The sequence below is a fragment of the Nerophis ophidion genome, linkage group LG21 (genome assembly GCF_033978795.1).
Source record: "Nerophis ophidion isolate RoL-2023_Sa linkage group LG21, RoL_Noph_v1.0, whole genome shotgun sequence".
Taxonomy (NCBI): domain Eukaryota; kingdom Metazoa; phylum Chordata; class Actinopteri; order Syngnathiformes; family Syngnathidae; genus Nerophis; species Nerophis ophidion.
Genome location: NC_084631.1, coordinates 25894583 through 25910593, shown reverse-complemented (window position 1 = coordinate 25910593; position 16011 = coordinate 25894583). Strand labels below are relative to the sequence as shown.

Sequence of the window (16011 nt, the reverse complement as noted above, 5' to 3'; positions counted from 1 at the left end):
CTTGCCTGTGTATCGGCTGGGGACATCTCTGCGATGCTGATCCGCCTCCGCTTGGGATGGTTTCCTGCTGGCTCCGCTGTGAACGGGACTCTCGCTGCTGTGTTGGATCCGCTTTGGACTGGACTCTCGCGACTGTGTTGGATCCATTGTGGATTGAACTTTCACAGTATCATGCTAGACCCGCTCGACATCCATTGCTTTCCTCCTCTCTAAGGTTCTCATAGTCATCATTGTCACAGACGTCCCACTGGGTCATTATTGTCACCGATGTCCCACTGGGTGTGAGTTTTCCTTGCCCTTATGTGGGCCTACCGAGGATGTCGTGGTGGTTTGTGCAGCCCTTTGAGACACTAGTGATTTAGGGCTATATAAGTAAACATTGATTGATTGATTGATATATATATATTCTTGAACATTGATTTAAATTGTCAGGAAAGAAGAGGAAGGAATTTAAAAGGTAAAAAGGTATGTGTTTAAAAATCCTAAAATCATTTTTAAGGTTGTATTTTTTCCTCTAAAATGATCTTTCTGAAAGTTATAAGAAGCAAAGTAAACAAATAAATGAATTTATTTAAACAAGTTCAAATTCTTTTTGAGTTTTGTCTCTCTTAGAATTAAAAATGTCGAGCAAAGCGAGACCAGCTTGCTAGTAAATAAATACAATTTAAAAAAATAGAGGCAGCTCACTGGTAAATGCTGCTATTTGAGCTATTTTTAGAACAGGCCGGTGGGCTACTCATCTAGTCCTTACGGGCTACCTGGTGCCCGCGGGCACCGCGTTGGTGACCCCTGCTGTATAGTATCCATTCATCCATTTTCTACCGCTTATTCCCTTTCGGGGTCGCGGGGGGCGCTGGCGCCTATCTTGCAACAGTGAAATGTATAACTCCGCCGAGTCGCCAGATGGCGATAGTGAATTTATGCGTCTAAAAGGCGCCGAAGAAGAATCTTCTACTTCCGCATTCTGCCGTCATGTACTGTAAACACCAGTCAAGATGTCGAAATGTGATGATTTTTTTTTTTTTATTAAAACAAGGAACTGAGTAGGAATAAACCACAATTTACATGACGACGAACAGCAAGCAAGTCAAAGGCGAGTTTCTCTCCTCAAATATGAAGATTTATCGACTAAAGTTTCCTTATAGTTGTGCTTCGTTATAGCCTGCGTGACCTTTATTTGTGAATCGCTATTATTATTATTGTTATTATTGAAGGTAATAATTCAAACACTCAGTTTGAAAGTTGTTGTTGCCGCTTTTGGTTACGGACCGTCATGCTAAAACTCCTCTAGTTTCTTCTCTCAGGCGTCATGTTTTATACTTTGTGTGTTTAGATATAAAATGTTTGTTTTATTGCAAGGTTGTCGTTTCTCCCCAGATGTTGTTTCTTTTGCTGCTCATCTCCTGCTCGCCACAAGGGGGCGACAACTCTCCAATATGTTGCTACAACGACAACGGAGAGGCAACCGACTGGTAAATTCACCTTTAAAGGCCTACTGAAATGAGATTTTTATTATTTAAACGGGGATAGCAGGTCCATTCTATGTGTCATACTTGATCATTTCGCGATATTGCCATATTTTTGCTGAAAGGATTTAGTAGAGCAGTGGTTCTCAAACTTTTTTCAGTGATGTACCCCCTGTGAACATTTTTTTAATTCAAGTACCCCCTAATCAGAGCAAAGCATTTTTGGTTGAAAACAAAGAGATACAGAAGTAAAATACAGCACTATGTCATCAGTTTCTAATGTATTAAATTGTATAACAGTGCAAAATATTGCTCATTTGTAGTGGTCTTTCTTGAACTATTTGGAAAAAAAAACAACTAAGAACTTGTTGAAAAATAAACAAGGGATTCAATTATAAATAAAGATTCCTACACATAAAATTAGTCATCAACTTAATGTGCCCTCTTTGGGGATTGTAATAGAGATCCATCTGGATTCATCAACTTCAATCTAAACATTTCTTCACAAAAAAAGAAATCTTTAACATCAATATTTATGGAACATGTCCACAAAAAAATCTAGCTTTCTACACTGAATATTGCATTGTTGCATTTCTTTTCACACTTACATTCATATTTTGTTGAAGTATTATTCAATAAATATATTTATGAGGGATTTTTGAATTGTTGCTGTTTTTAGAATATTTAAAAAAAAATCTCACGTACTCCTTGGCATACCTTCAAGTACCCCCAAGGGGACGCGTATTCCCATTTGAGAACCACTGTAGTAGAGAACATCGACGATAAGGTTCGCAACTTTTGGTGCTGATTAAAAAGCCCTGCCTTTACCGGAAGTCACAGACGATGACGTCACAAGGGTGAGGGCTCCTCACGTCCTCACATTTTTTATAATGTTAGCCTCCAACCAAAAGAGCTATTCGGTCCGAGAAAACGACAATTTCCCCATTAATTTGAGCGAGGATGAAAGATCCGTGGATGATGATATTGATAGCGAAGGACTAGAAAAATAAATAAACAAATAAATAAAATAAATAAAATAAAAAGCGACGGCTCCGGGCGGCGGTGTGTGAGCGTTTCAGATGTAATTAGACACATTTACTAGGATAATTCTGGAAGATCCCTTATCTTCTTATTGTTTTAATAGTGTTTTAGTGAGATTGTAAAGACATACCTCGAGGTCGGATGGCTGCGGTGAACACGCCAGTGTCTCAGAGAGAAGTCGAGCTCACAGCTGCCTTTTAAACAGCTACTGCAGGAGGACGAATAATCCAATGATGTCTCCGGTAAGATATATATCACAATTTTCCCATCCAAAAACATGCTGGTTGACGTAGAGAAACATGTTCGCTTGACCGCTCTGTGTTAAAACAAATGAAACACTGGCTGTGTCTCGGTGCTAAAGACAGCTGCAATACACCGCTTTCCACCAACAGCATTGTTCATTATAGTCTCCATTATTAATTGAACAAATTGCAAAAGATTCAGCAACACAGATGTCCAAAATACTGTGTAATTATGCGATTAAACCAGACGACTTTTAGCCGTGTGTGGTGCTGCGGTAATATTTCCTGACAGTTCGTGACGTCAGGCGCATGCGTCATCATTCCGCGACGTTTTCAACAGGATACCTCGCGGGAAACTTAAAATTGCAATTTAGTAAACTAAAAAGGCCGTATTGGCATGTGTTGCAATGTTAATATTTCATCATTGATATATAAACTATCAGACTGCGTGGTGGGTAGTAGTGGGTTTCAGTAGGCCTTTAAACACTATTCTGTTTATTTAGTTAATATGGCATTATTTATAACATTTAGGCATTGCATTTATTTGATACATTTATGTAACCCATTTATTTAGTTGTTTGTACATTTAGGCATTGCATTTATTTAGTTATTGTTACATTTATTTAATCCATTCATGTTTCCCATTTATTTTGTTATTTTTAAAATTGATTTATACCATTTATGCATTTATTATTCCTTTTATACATTGATTATTTAATGTATGGAGTCATATTTATTACATTATTTATTATTAAATTATTTAATTTATTTATGTACAATATTTATTTATTATTACATGTATTTATTTCATTTATGTATTTTTCATTCAATTTATTGAAATATTAGTCCATCTCAGGGGTCGGGAACCTTTTTGGCTGAGGGAGCCAAGAAAGCCAAATTTTTGAAAATGTATTTCCGTGAGAGCCCTATGATATTTTTTTAACACTGAATACAACTAAATGCATGCATTTTAAGGTAAGAACAACATTTTTAGAGTATAATAGGTCTCTTTTTCTTCTTGATAACATGTTTATTCTGAAGCTAACCAATAATAAATACAATTATTCTTCCCATTAATGCGACTTCTTGAACAGGTACAGTAGAAAACAATAAATGCATGAGAACGTTTTGTAAATTGAACATTATTTTTAACACTGAGATTACAGTGTAGTTATTAATTATTTATCGTGTGAAGTAATGTCAGCTAAGATTTATCTGAGAGCCAGATGCAGTCATCAAAAGAGCCACATATGGCTCGAAAGTCATAGGTTCCCTACCCCTGGTCCATGTATTTATTCCAAAGACTCTTCCATATCAATGACAGACCTGGCTAACAAGTACACTTGTCATATTTATGAACACGACGCTGACCCAGGTTCTACTTGTACAAACTGCCGAGTAACAAAAGCAGGAAGTTCTCCCGTGGAGGTCTGACATATCTGCTGATGGACGAGGGCAGCTCAGGCTGGAATAGCGGCAAGTGGAGCGTGAACGACACTTCAGGAGCACTGGGCATGACTCTGGGACAACTGTACTCGCAGGGAAAGGTACTCTTTTGTTTACCTTCTTAAAGCTGTTTGTTTGTATGGAAGCCATAAAAAATAATAATAATTAAAAAAAAGACGATACTTCTTCTGCAACTACTTGGTATCCGATCTTTTCACAAAGTCCTGATTGCTGAAAACATTTTCACTTCACTTCCTGTTGCCAACACTCTTGTTTTTAAAGAACTACACAGACGTGGCCTACGTCCTTTATAATGACCAAAAGCCAACAGGGGGTGCTGGAGACAAATATGGTGGCAGAAAAGGCCACACGAAAGGTGATAAAAAAAAACATGTGGAATCTATGAGAAGGTACATATGTCAACATTACCTGTCCTCAGGTGTGGTCCTGCTCGATCACAATCAAGGCTTCTGGTTAGTCCACAGCACCCCAGCCTTCCCCCCTGTCCGTGACGCCGGACAGTACAGCTACCCTCACAGCGGGGCCAAGAACGGCCAGAACTTCCTCTGCGTCACTTTCCCACTGGAACAGTTCCACACTATTGGTAAAAAACACAACACTATTGGTAAAAAAAATAAATTGCTATTGGTAAAAACATTACACTATTGGTAAAAAAACACAACACTATTGGTAAAGACACAACACTATTGGTAAAAACACTACACAATTGGTAAAAAACACATTACTATTGGTAAAAACAACACTACTGGTAAAAAAACACAACACTATTGCTAAAAACACCACACTATTGGTAAAACACAACACTATTGCTAAAAACACAACACTATTGGTAAAACACAACACTATTGGTAAAACACAACACTATTGGTAAAAAACACAACACTATTGGTAAAAAACACAACACTATTGGTAAAAAAAACACAACACTATTGCTAAAAACAACACTATTGGTAAAAACACAACACTATTGGTAAAGCACAACACTACTGGTAAAAAACACATTACTATTGGTAAAAACACAACACAATTGGTAAAAAACACATTACTATTGGTAAAAACAAAACACTATTGGTAAAAACACAACAGAATTGGTAAAACACACATTACTATTGGTAAAAACAAAACACTATTGGTAAAAACACAACAGAATTGGTAAAAAACACATTACTATTCGTAAAAACAAAACACTATTGGTAAAAACACAACAGAATTGGTAAAAAACACATTACTATTCGTAAAAACAAAACCCTATTGGTAAAAAACACAACACTATTGGTAAAAACACAACACAATTGGTAAAAAATACATTAGTATTGGTAGAAACACAACACTATTGGTAAAAAACACATAACTATTGGTAGAAACTATTGGTAGAAACTATTGGTAGAAACACAACACTATTGGTAAAAAACACAATACAATTGGTAAAAAACACATTACTATTTGTAAAAACACAACACGATTGGTGAGAACACTACACTATTGATAAAAACACAACACAATTGGTAAAAAACACACAACACTATTGGTAAAAACACAACACAATTGGTAAAAAACACAACACTATTGGTAAAAAAACAACACTATTGGTAAAAACAGAACACTATTGGTAAAAAAACACAACACTATTGGTAAAAACACATTACTATTGGTAAAAAACACATTACTATTGGTAAAAACACAACACAATTGGTAAAAAACACACAACACTATTGGTAAAAACACAACACAATTGGTAAAAAACACACAACACTATTGGTAAAAACACAACACTATTGGTAAAAAACACACAACACTATTGGTAAAAAAAACACATCACTATTGGTAAAAAAAAAACACATTACTTTTGGCAGAAACACAACACCATTGGTTAAAAAATACAACACTATTGGTAAAACACAAAATATGATACTTTTCCTCTTTTTATCAACAACTTTACACTCAAAATCGTGTCTGCCTACTGTACTTATATGTATACCGTATTTCCTTGAATTGCCGCCGGGGCGCTAATTAATTTAAAACCTCCTCTCACTCCGGCACTTACCAAAGGCATGCAGTAAAAATTTGAGTGTGATGTAAGCTTGGACCTTAAATCCTACTGAATAGCTCTTCATCTTCTTCCCTTTATGCGATTTCAAATGACCGGTAACAGAAATCAGCCTCCTCCATTTTGAAAATGATGACAGAGGAAGTGTCACTCGTGACGTCACGAGTTTGACCAGGCGGTAATACTAAGCATGCGCTAATTATTTTATGAAGCGAGTTTGACCCGGCAGTAATTCAAGGCAGGCGCATACTATATGCCCTGTGGCAATTCAAGGAAATACTGTATACTGTACTGTATTCACTTTGGTGTCTACTTACACACTCTGTTGTGTACTTACTGTGTTTTTGTTCTTCCTGTGTTGTGTACTGATTGTGGAGCGTACTGACTGTGTTGCGTTCTATACTGACTGTGTTGTACATTGACTGTGTTGTGTACTGACTGTGTTGCGTTCTATACTGACTGTGTTGTGCATTGACTGCGTTATTTACTGACTGTATATACTCTTTTGTGTACTGACTGTGTTGTGTACTGACTGTATATACTGTTGTGCACTTACTGAGTTGTGTACTGACTGTGTCGTGCACTGATTGTGTTGTGCCCTTATTGGGTTCTCCACTTTCTGTGTTGTTTACCGACTGTGTTGTGTACTCACTGTGTCATGTACCGACTGTGTTGTGTAATGACTGTATTGTATATACTGTGTTGTTTACTGACTGTATATACTGTGTAGTGTACTCAATGTGTCGTGTACCGACTGTGTTGCGTTCTATACTGACTTTGTTGCGCATTGACTGTGTTGTGTACTGACTGTATATACTGTTGTGCACTTACTATGTTGTGTACTGACTGCGTTGTGTACTGACTGTATATACTGTTGTGCACTTACTATGTTGTGTTTTGACTGCGTTGTGTACTGACTGTATATACTGTTGTGCACTTACTATGTTGTGTACTGACTGCGTTGTGTACTGACTGTATATACTGTTGTGCACTTACTATGTTGTGTTTTGACTGCGTTGTGTACTGACTGTATATACTGTTGTGCACTTACTATGTTGTGTATTGACTGTGTTGTGTACTGACTGTATATACTGTTGTGCACTTACTGTGTTGTGTACTGACTGTATATACTGTTGTGCACTTACTATGTTGTGTATTGACTGTGTTGTGTACTGACTGTATATACTGTTGTGCACTTACTATGTTGTGTATTGACTGTGTTGTGTACTGACTGTATATACTGTTGTGCACTTACTATGTTGTGTACTGACTGTATATACTGTTGTGCACTTACTATGTTGTGTTTTGACTGCGTTGTGTACTGACTGTATATACTGTAGTGCACTTACTATGTTGTGTATTGACTGTGTTGTGTACTGACTGTATATACTGTTGTGCACTTACTATGTTGTGTATTGACTGCGTTGTGTACTGACTGTATATACTGTTGTGCACTTACTATGTTGTGTATTGACTGTGTTGTGTACTGACTGTATATACTGTTGTGCACTTACTATGTTGTGTATTGACTGTGTTGTGTACTGACTGTATATACTGTTGTGCACTTACTATGTTGTGTACTGACTGTGTTGTGTATTGACTGTATATACTGTAGTGCACTTACTGTGTTGTGTATTGACTGTGTTGCATACTGACTGTATATACTGTTGTGCACTTACTATGGTGTGTACTGACTGTGTTGTGTACTGACTGTATATACTGTTGTGCACTTACTATGTTGTGTACTGACTGTGTTGTGTACTGACTGTATATACTGTTGTGCACTTACTATGTTGTGTACTGACTGTGTTGTGTACTGACTATATATAGTGTTGTGCACTTACTATGTTGTGTATTGACTGTGTTGTGTACTGACTGTATATACTGTTGTGCACTTACTATGTTGTGTACTGACTGTGTTGTGTATTGACTGTATATACTGTAGTGCACTTACTGTGTTGTGTATTGACTGTGTTGCATACTGACTGTATATACTGTTGTGCACTTACTATGTTGTGTATTGACTGTGTTGTGTACTGACTGTATATACTGTTGTGCACTTACTATGGTGTGTACTGACTGTGTTGTGTACTGACTGTATATACTGTTGTGCACTTACTATGTTGTGTACTGACTGTGTTGTGTACTGACTGTATATACTGTTGTGCACTTACTATGTTGTGTACTGACTGTGTTGTGTACTGACTATATATAGTGTTGTGCACTTACTATGTTGTGTATTGACTGTGTTGTGTACTGACTGTATATACTGTTGTGCACTTACTATGTTGTGTACTGACTGTGTTGTGTATTGACTGTATATACTGTAGTGCACTTACTGTGTTGTGTATTGACTGTGTTGCATACTGACTGTATATACTGTTGTGCACTTACTATGTTGTGTACTGACTGTGTTGTGTACTGACTGTATATACTGTTGTGCACTTACTATGTTGTGTACTGACTGTGTTGTGTACTGACTGTATATACTGTTGTGCACTTACAATGTTGTGTACTGACTGTTGTGTACTGACTATATATAGTGTTGTGCACTTACTATGTTGTGTATTGACTGTGTTGTGTACTGACTGTATACTGTTGTGCACTTACTATGTTGTGTACTGACTCTGTTGTGTATTGACTGTATATACTGTAGTGCACTTACTGTATTGTGTATTGACTGTGTTGCATACTGACTGTATACACTGTATTGTGCGCTTACTGTGTTGTGTACCGACTGTGTCGTGCACGGCAAGAAACACGGATGAAATTGTGTATCTTTCAACGCCAGGAGAGCAGCTTCGGATCAATCAGCCGATAGTGTACGACTGTGACGTCCCACAATCCTTTGCGCCTTCCGTGCCAGCTCTGGCCGCCCTGTGCAACAACAGTCACGTCAAGACGGCGTCCAACCGCAGCATCACGCTGACCTCCAAGGGCGGCACCGACTTCATCAGCTTCGCCAAAGGAGCCGCTTTTAACGACGGTACTTGTTTGAATACGGCGGCCTGGTCCGCCTCTAATTTGTTTCCCACAGTAAGTCATGGAAAATGCCTCGTCGCCGTCCTAAAAAGTTTCTTAATTTTTAAAAGTACCGTATTTTTCAGAGTATAAGTCGCACCTGGCGAAAATGCATGATAAAGAAGAAAAAAAAACATATACAGTGGGGCAAAAAAGTATTTAGTCAGCCACCGATTGTGCAAGTTCTCCCACTTAAAATGATGACAGAGGTCTGTAATTTTCATCATAGGTACACTTCAACTGTGAGAGACAGAATGTGGAAAAAAAATCCAGGAATTCACATTGTAGGAATTTTAAAGAATTTATTTGTAAATTATGGTGGAAAATAAGTATTTGGTCAACCATTTGAAGCTCACACTGATGGAAGGAGGTTTTGGCTCAAAATCTCACGATACATGGCCCCATTCATATTTTCCTTAACACGGATCAATCGTCCTGTGCCCTTAGCAGAAAAACAGCCCCAAAGCATGATGTTTCCACCCCCATGCTTCACAGTAGGTATGGTGTTCTTGGGATGAAACTCAGTATTCTTCTTCCTCCAAACACGACGAGTTGTGTTTATACCAAAAAGTTCTATTTTGGTTTCATCTGACCACATGACATTCTCCCAATCCTCTGCTGTATCATCCATGTATCCATTTTGGTATAAACTCAACTCGTCGTGTTTGGAGGAAGAAGAATACTGAGTTGCATCCCAAGAACACCACACCTACTGTGAAGCATGGGGGTGGAAACATCATGCTTTGGGGCTGTTTTTCTGCTAAGGGGACAGGACGATTGATCCGTGTTAAGGAAAGAATGAATGGGGCCATGTACAGTTGTGATCAAAATTATTCAACCCCCACACAATTTTGGTGTTTTAGCAAGTTGGACATTTATTTCGTATTTTGTTTATAGTCATATCAAATAAAGATGTGTCAAATATACAAATGCAACTTAAATTGTAACACTGTATTTTACAAAATACCAAAAAAGGACATTTTTCTTAATATCTCATTGACAAAATTGTTCAACCCCTTGAAGATCATAATTCTTAAGAACAGAATTGGAATAAGGTCTTTTCAATCAGGTGTTGAAAACACCTGTAGATGTGATTAGAACCATAACGAGCAACAATTAAACTGATTGAAAAAGACTGTGACGCTCAGCTTCTTGTAGATCAGGGGTCGGGAACCGTTTTGGCTGAGAGCCATACAAGCCAAATATTTTTAAAAGTATCTCCGTGAGAGCCATATCATTTTTTTTTTACCCTGAATACAACTTTATGCGTGCATTTTTAAGAAAGACCAACATATTTTAGAGTATAATAAGTCTCTTATTCTTATTCTTCTTCCTCCAAACACAACGAGTTGAGTTTATACCAAAAAGTTCTATTTTGGTTTCATCTGACCACATGACATTCTCCCAATCCTCTGCTGTATCATCCATGTATCCATTTTGGTATAAACTCAACTGGTCGTGTTTGGAGGAAGAACAATACTGAGTTGCATCCCAAGAACACCATACCTACTGTGAAGCATGGGGGTGGAAACATCATGCTTTGGGGCTGTTTTTCTGCTAAGGGGACAGGACGATTGACCCGTGTTAAGGAAAGAATGAATGGGGCCATGTATCGTGAGATTTTGAGCCAAAACCTCCTTCCATCAGTGAGAGCTTTGAATGGTTGACCACATACTTATTTTCCACCATAATTTACAAATAATTTCTTTAAAATTCCTGTATTTTTTTTCACATTCTGTCTCTCACAGTTGAAGTGTACCTATGATGAAAATTACAGACCTCTGTCATCATTTTAAGTGGGAGAACTTGCACAATCGGAGGCTGACTAAATACTTTTTTGACCCACTATAGATGTTTGCAGGCCACTGGATAGACTCAGGCCCAACACCCCTAATTTGGTCAGGGTCCTCTCTGCCCTGTCAGCACCATGGCCCCCACAACCCTGGGAGCCGTGTAGTTGCACCCGCTACGTCCCTCCCACCCTCAGCCCTTGCCGTCTGTACCTGCCGTGGTTGGGCCATCCTCCCACGTCTGCAGCTGTCGTACGGATGGTTGACAGAGCTTCAGGCTGCATGTTAAGATGTGAAGTGAAGCTTCTAAAAAAAACAAAAAACATCAGGCCGGGTCATATTACTGTTTCATCAAAAAGTGGACTATAATAAAATGTATTTCTTCTTCATAAAAATAATGTATTGTGAGTTCAAACAAACATGACCTCTCTGCCCATCCAGACTTGTACCAACCGTGGGTGGCCCCCACCCTGCAGTCCGACCTTCTGGTCCAGTTCTGGCAAAACACGCCAGGCACCCTGCCCTCGGACTGCAAGCGAGGCTGGAAAGTTCTGGACATCACACAAGTTTCCCCGGACAGCACCTCCAGCTTCCAAAGCACCAAGGACCACTCCAAGTGGGCCGTCAGCGCCCAGGCGGCGGAGGCGGGGGGAGGGTGGTTGTGTGTGGGCGACATAAACCGCAACCAAGCCGAGGAGAAGCGAGGCGGCGGCACCGTGTGCCAGCGCCATGCCGCCGTGTGGAAAGCGTACCGAAACGCGGCGCAGGAATGCCAGGCGTGCGAGCACGGAACAATCCAGTGTTGACTTGCAGGAAAATTAAAATTGTTCGATTTCCTCGTTTTGCTTTTTTTTTTTAAGATCATCTGAAAAATGCATGTTTTTTTATACAAATCTTATGATTCACATTAAAATGTCTTGAAATGAAAAGTAAGACAGTCTCATTGTGTTGCTGTCTGACGATGCTTGAAAAATATAAAATAAAATAAAAAAATTTAATTATATATTTTTTTTAAATTACAGACAGTTATTCAGTTTATGTATAAACATTCAAATATTTAAAGTTTAAGATTATAAAAAATATTTTATTTTTCCAGATATATATATATATATATATATACACACATGCACAAACATATATACAATTATATACGCTCAAACATATACACATAGATACATGTGCGTTTACATATATGTATATACACATTTATATACATACATGTGTACACATATATACATACATATATGTTTAAACAAACATTTCTATACGTACACAAACATATATGTGCATATACACACAGTAAATATACATATACACACAATCACATATATACATATATATTAATTCATACACAAACATATAGACATGAATATATATGCATATATGTCTATATATAACCACACACAGTATATGTGTATATATGTATGTATATCTATATATACATACACACACTTGCTAATATTAATATATATACATATATAAATATATATATATATATATATATATATATACACAAACACACATGTATACACATATATAAATATGTACATACATATACAGTATATACATACATATCCACATATGTATATATCAATCAATCAATCAATCAATGTTTACTTATATAGCCCTAAATCACTAGTGTCTCAAAGGGCTGCACAAACCACCACGACATCCTCGGTAGGCCCACATAAGGGCAAGGAAAACTCACACCCAGTGGGACATCGGTGACAATAATGATCCAGTGGGACGTCTGTGACAATAATGACTACCTTAGAGAGGAGGAAAGCAATGGATGTCGAGCGGGTCTAACATGATACTGTGAAAGTTCAATCCACAATGGATCCAACATAGTCGCGAGAGTCCAGTCCAAAGCGGGTCCAACTCAGCAGCGAGAGTCCCGTTCACAGCGGAGCCAGCAGGAAACCATCCCAAGCGGAGGCGGATCAGCAGCGCAGAGATGTCGAGGCGGATCAGCAGCGCAGAGATGTCCCCAGCCGATACACAGGCAAGCAGTACATGGCCACCGGATCGGACCGGACCCCCTCCACAGGGGAGAGTGGGACATAGAAGAAAAAGAAAAGAAACAGCAGATCAACTGGTCTAAAAAGGGAGTCTATTTAAAGGCTACAGTATACAAATGAGTTTTAAGGTGAGACTTAAATGCTTCTACTGAGGTGGCATCTCGAACTGTTACCGGGAGGGCATTCCAGAGTACTGGAGCCCGAACGGAAAACGCTCTATAGCCCGCAGACTTTTTTTGGGCTTTGGGAATCACTAACAAGCCGGAGTCCTTTGAACGCAGATTTCTTGCCGGGACATATGGTACAATACAATCGGCAAGATAGGATGGAGCTAGACCGTGTAGTATTTTATACGTAAGTAGTAAAACCTTAAAGTCACATCTTAAGTGCACAGGAAGCCAGTGCAGGTGAGCCAGTACAGGCGTAATGTGATCAAACTTTCTTGTTCTTGTCAAAAGTCTAGCAGCCGCATTTTGTACCAACTGTAATCTTTTAATGCTAGACATGGGGAGACCCGAAAATAATACGTTACAGTAGTCGAGGCGAGACGTAACAAACGCATGGATAATGATCTCAGCGTCTTTAGTGGACAGAATGGAGCGAATTTTAGCGATATTACGGAGATGAAAGAAGGCCGTTTTAGTAACGCTTTTAATGTGTGCCTCAAAGGAGAGAGTTGGGTCGAAGATAATACCCAGATTCTTTACCGTGTCGCCTTGTTTAATTGTTTGGTTGTCAAATGTTAGAGTTGTATTATTAAATAGAGTTCGGTGTCTAGCAGGACCGATAATCAGCATTTCCGTTTTTTTGGCGTTGAGTTGCAAAAAGTTAGCGGACATCCATTGTTTAATTTCATTAAGACACGCCTCTAGCTGACTACAATCCGGCGTGTTGGTCAGCTTTAGGGGCATGTAGAGTTGGGTGTCATCAGCATAACAGTGAAAGCTAACACCGTATTTGCGTATGATGTCACCTAGCGGCAGCATGTAGATGCTGAAGAGTGCAGGGCCAAGGACCGAACCCTGGGGAACTCCACACGTTACCTTAACGTAGTCCGAGGTCACATTGTTATGGGAGACACACTGCATCCTATCAGTAAGATAAGAGTTAAACCAAGACAGGGCTAAGTCTGACATACCAATTCGTGTTTTGATACGTTCTAATAAAATATTATGATCGACGGTATCGAAAGCAGCGCTAAGATCGAGGAGCAGCAACATAGATGACGCATCAGAATCCATCGTTAGCAATAGATCATTAGTCATTTTTGCGAGGGCTGTCTCCGTCGAGTGATTTGCCCTGAAACCGGATTGAAAGGTTTCACATAGATTGTTAGACGCTAAGTGTTCATTTAACTGCTCCGCAACAATTTTTTCGAGGATTTTTGAAATAAACGGAAGGTGAGACACCGGTCGGTAGTTTACCATGAGGTCAGGATCGAGGTTAGGTCTTTTAAGAAGAGGATGAATAACCGCTTTTTTGAATGCTAGGGGAACAGTGCCCGAGGAAAGTGATAAGTTTATAATATTTAGCACTGATGGACCTAATAATACAAAGAGCTCCTTGATCAGTTTCCCTGGAAGAGGGTCAAGTAAACATGTTGTTTGTTTTATTCCATTTACACGTTGTAACAATTCCTCTAATGTTATTTCCTCAAAACGAGAGAAACTATTTTGGAGGGCAGTATCCGCCGTATATACAATCGTGTCAGTGTTAATAGAACCCCGTTGTAGCTGGGACGCATTGTCTTTAATCTCCTTTCTAATGACTTCAATTTTCTTACTAAAGAATTGCATAAAGTCATCAGCTGAGTGGGTGGAGCTACTGGAAGGAGTCCCTTGTTGGGTTAGCGATGCTACCGTACTAAACAAAAATTTAGGATCGTTTTTATTGCGGTGGATGAGATTTGAGTAATAATTAGCTTTAGCTAAGGTAAGCATGCGTTTATAAGTTATTAAACCATCACTAAATGCTTGATGGTGCACCTCAAGTTTAGTCGTGCGCCATTTGCGTTCCAGCTTTCTGCATAATAATTTCTGAGCTCTAGTTTCTTCTGTAAACCACGGGGTGCGCTTTTTTGGAGCCTTTTTTAACTTTAGCGGTGCTATGTTATCAATGGTTTCGCGCAGGGCGTCGTTAAAGTTGTTAGTGAGGTTATCAATAGAGCCCACATACTTTGGGAATGGTGCCATTACCGAGGGCAGTAGGTCAGCAAGAGTTGTCGTTGTGGCCGTATTAATGTTGCGGCTGCTATAGCAGTTATTATTATTATTAGTTTGACGAACATGCGTCTGAACCTCGAATTTTATAAGGTAATGATCGGACAATACTTTAGTATACGGGAGTATCGTAACTTTGGAAGCGGTGATACCCTTGACAAGCACTAGGTCTATCGTATTACCGTTGCGATGCGTGGGTTCATTTATTATTTGTGTGAGACCACAGCTATCAATTATAGTCTGGAGCGCTACGCACGGTGGGTCCGATGGGGTATTCATATGGATATTAAAGTCCCCCATTATGATTATATTATCGGCGTGTGTCACTAGATCAGCAACGAACTCTGAGAATTCATTGATAAAGTCCGAACAGGGCCCTGGGGGGCGGTAGATAACAGCCAGGTGTAGAGGCAGCGGTGTGACAGACCTCATAGTAAGCACCTCAAACGATTTATATTTATTATTTATGTTAGGACTAAGGTTAAAGTTTTCGTTGTATATTAGTGCGACCCCCCCACCCCTTTTGAGCGGACGGGCAATATGCGCATGTGTAAAGTTAGGAGGACATGCCTCATTTAGCGCAAAAAAGTCGTTTGGTTTAAGCCAGGTTTCACTGAGACCGATGACGTTAAGATTGTTGTCTGTGATGATATCATTAACTAACAACGTTTTGGGAGACAATGATCTTATGTTTAAA

The 16011-nt window shown here is 39.0% G+C and overlaps 1 protein-coding gene across 1 annotated transcript; it reads left to right on the top strand.

Moving 5' to 3' along the window:
- Positions 1–939: 939 nt before the first annotated feature.
- Positions 940–12003, top strand: dnase2 (deoxyribonuclease II, lysosomal). Its single transcript, XM_061882358.1, has 7 exons — positions 940–1093; positions 1378–1472; positions 4125–4296; positions 4478–4571; positions 4635–4799; positions 9055–9249; positions 11516–12003. The coding sequence occupies exons 2-7, from the start codon at positions 1378–1380 to the stop codon at positions 11878–11880; spliced, it is 1086 nt and encodes a 361-aa protein (XP_061738342.1). The 5' UTR covers positions 940–1093; the 3' UTR covers positions 11881–12003.
- The last annotated feature ends 4008 nt before the right edge of the window (positions 12004–16011 follow it).

What these genes read in the sequence shown, in the direction of transcription:
- dnase2 (XM_061882358.1), top strand. Translation starts at nt 1,378, where the DNA reads ATGTTGTTTCTTTTGCTGCTCATCTCCTGCTCGCCACAAGGGGGCGAC. An exon ending in CAGAAAAGGCCACACGAAAG is followed by an intron (nt 4,572 to 4,634) that starts GTGATAAAAAAA and finishes ACCTGTCCTCAG; the next exon opens with GTGTGGTCCTGCTCGATCAC. An exon ending in AGGAGCCGCTTTTAACGACG is followed by an intron (nt 9,250 to 11,515) that starts GTACTTGTTTGA and finishes CTGCCCATCCAG; the next exon opens with ACTTGTACCAACCGTGGGTG.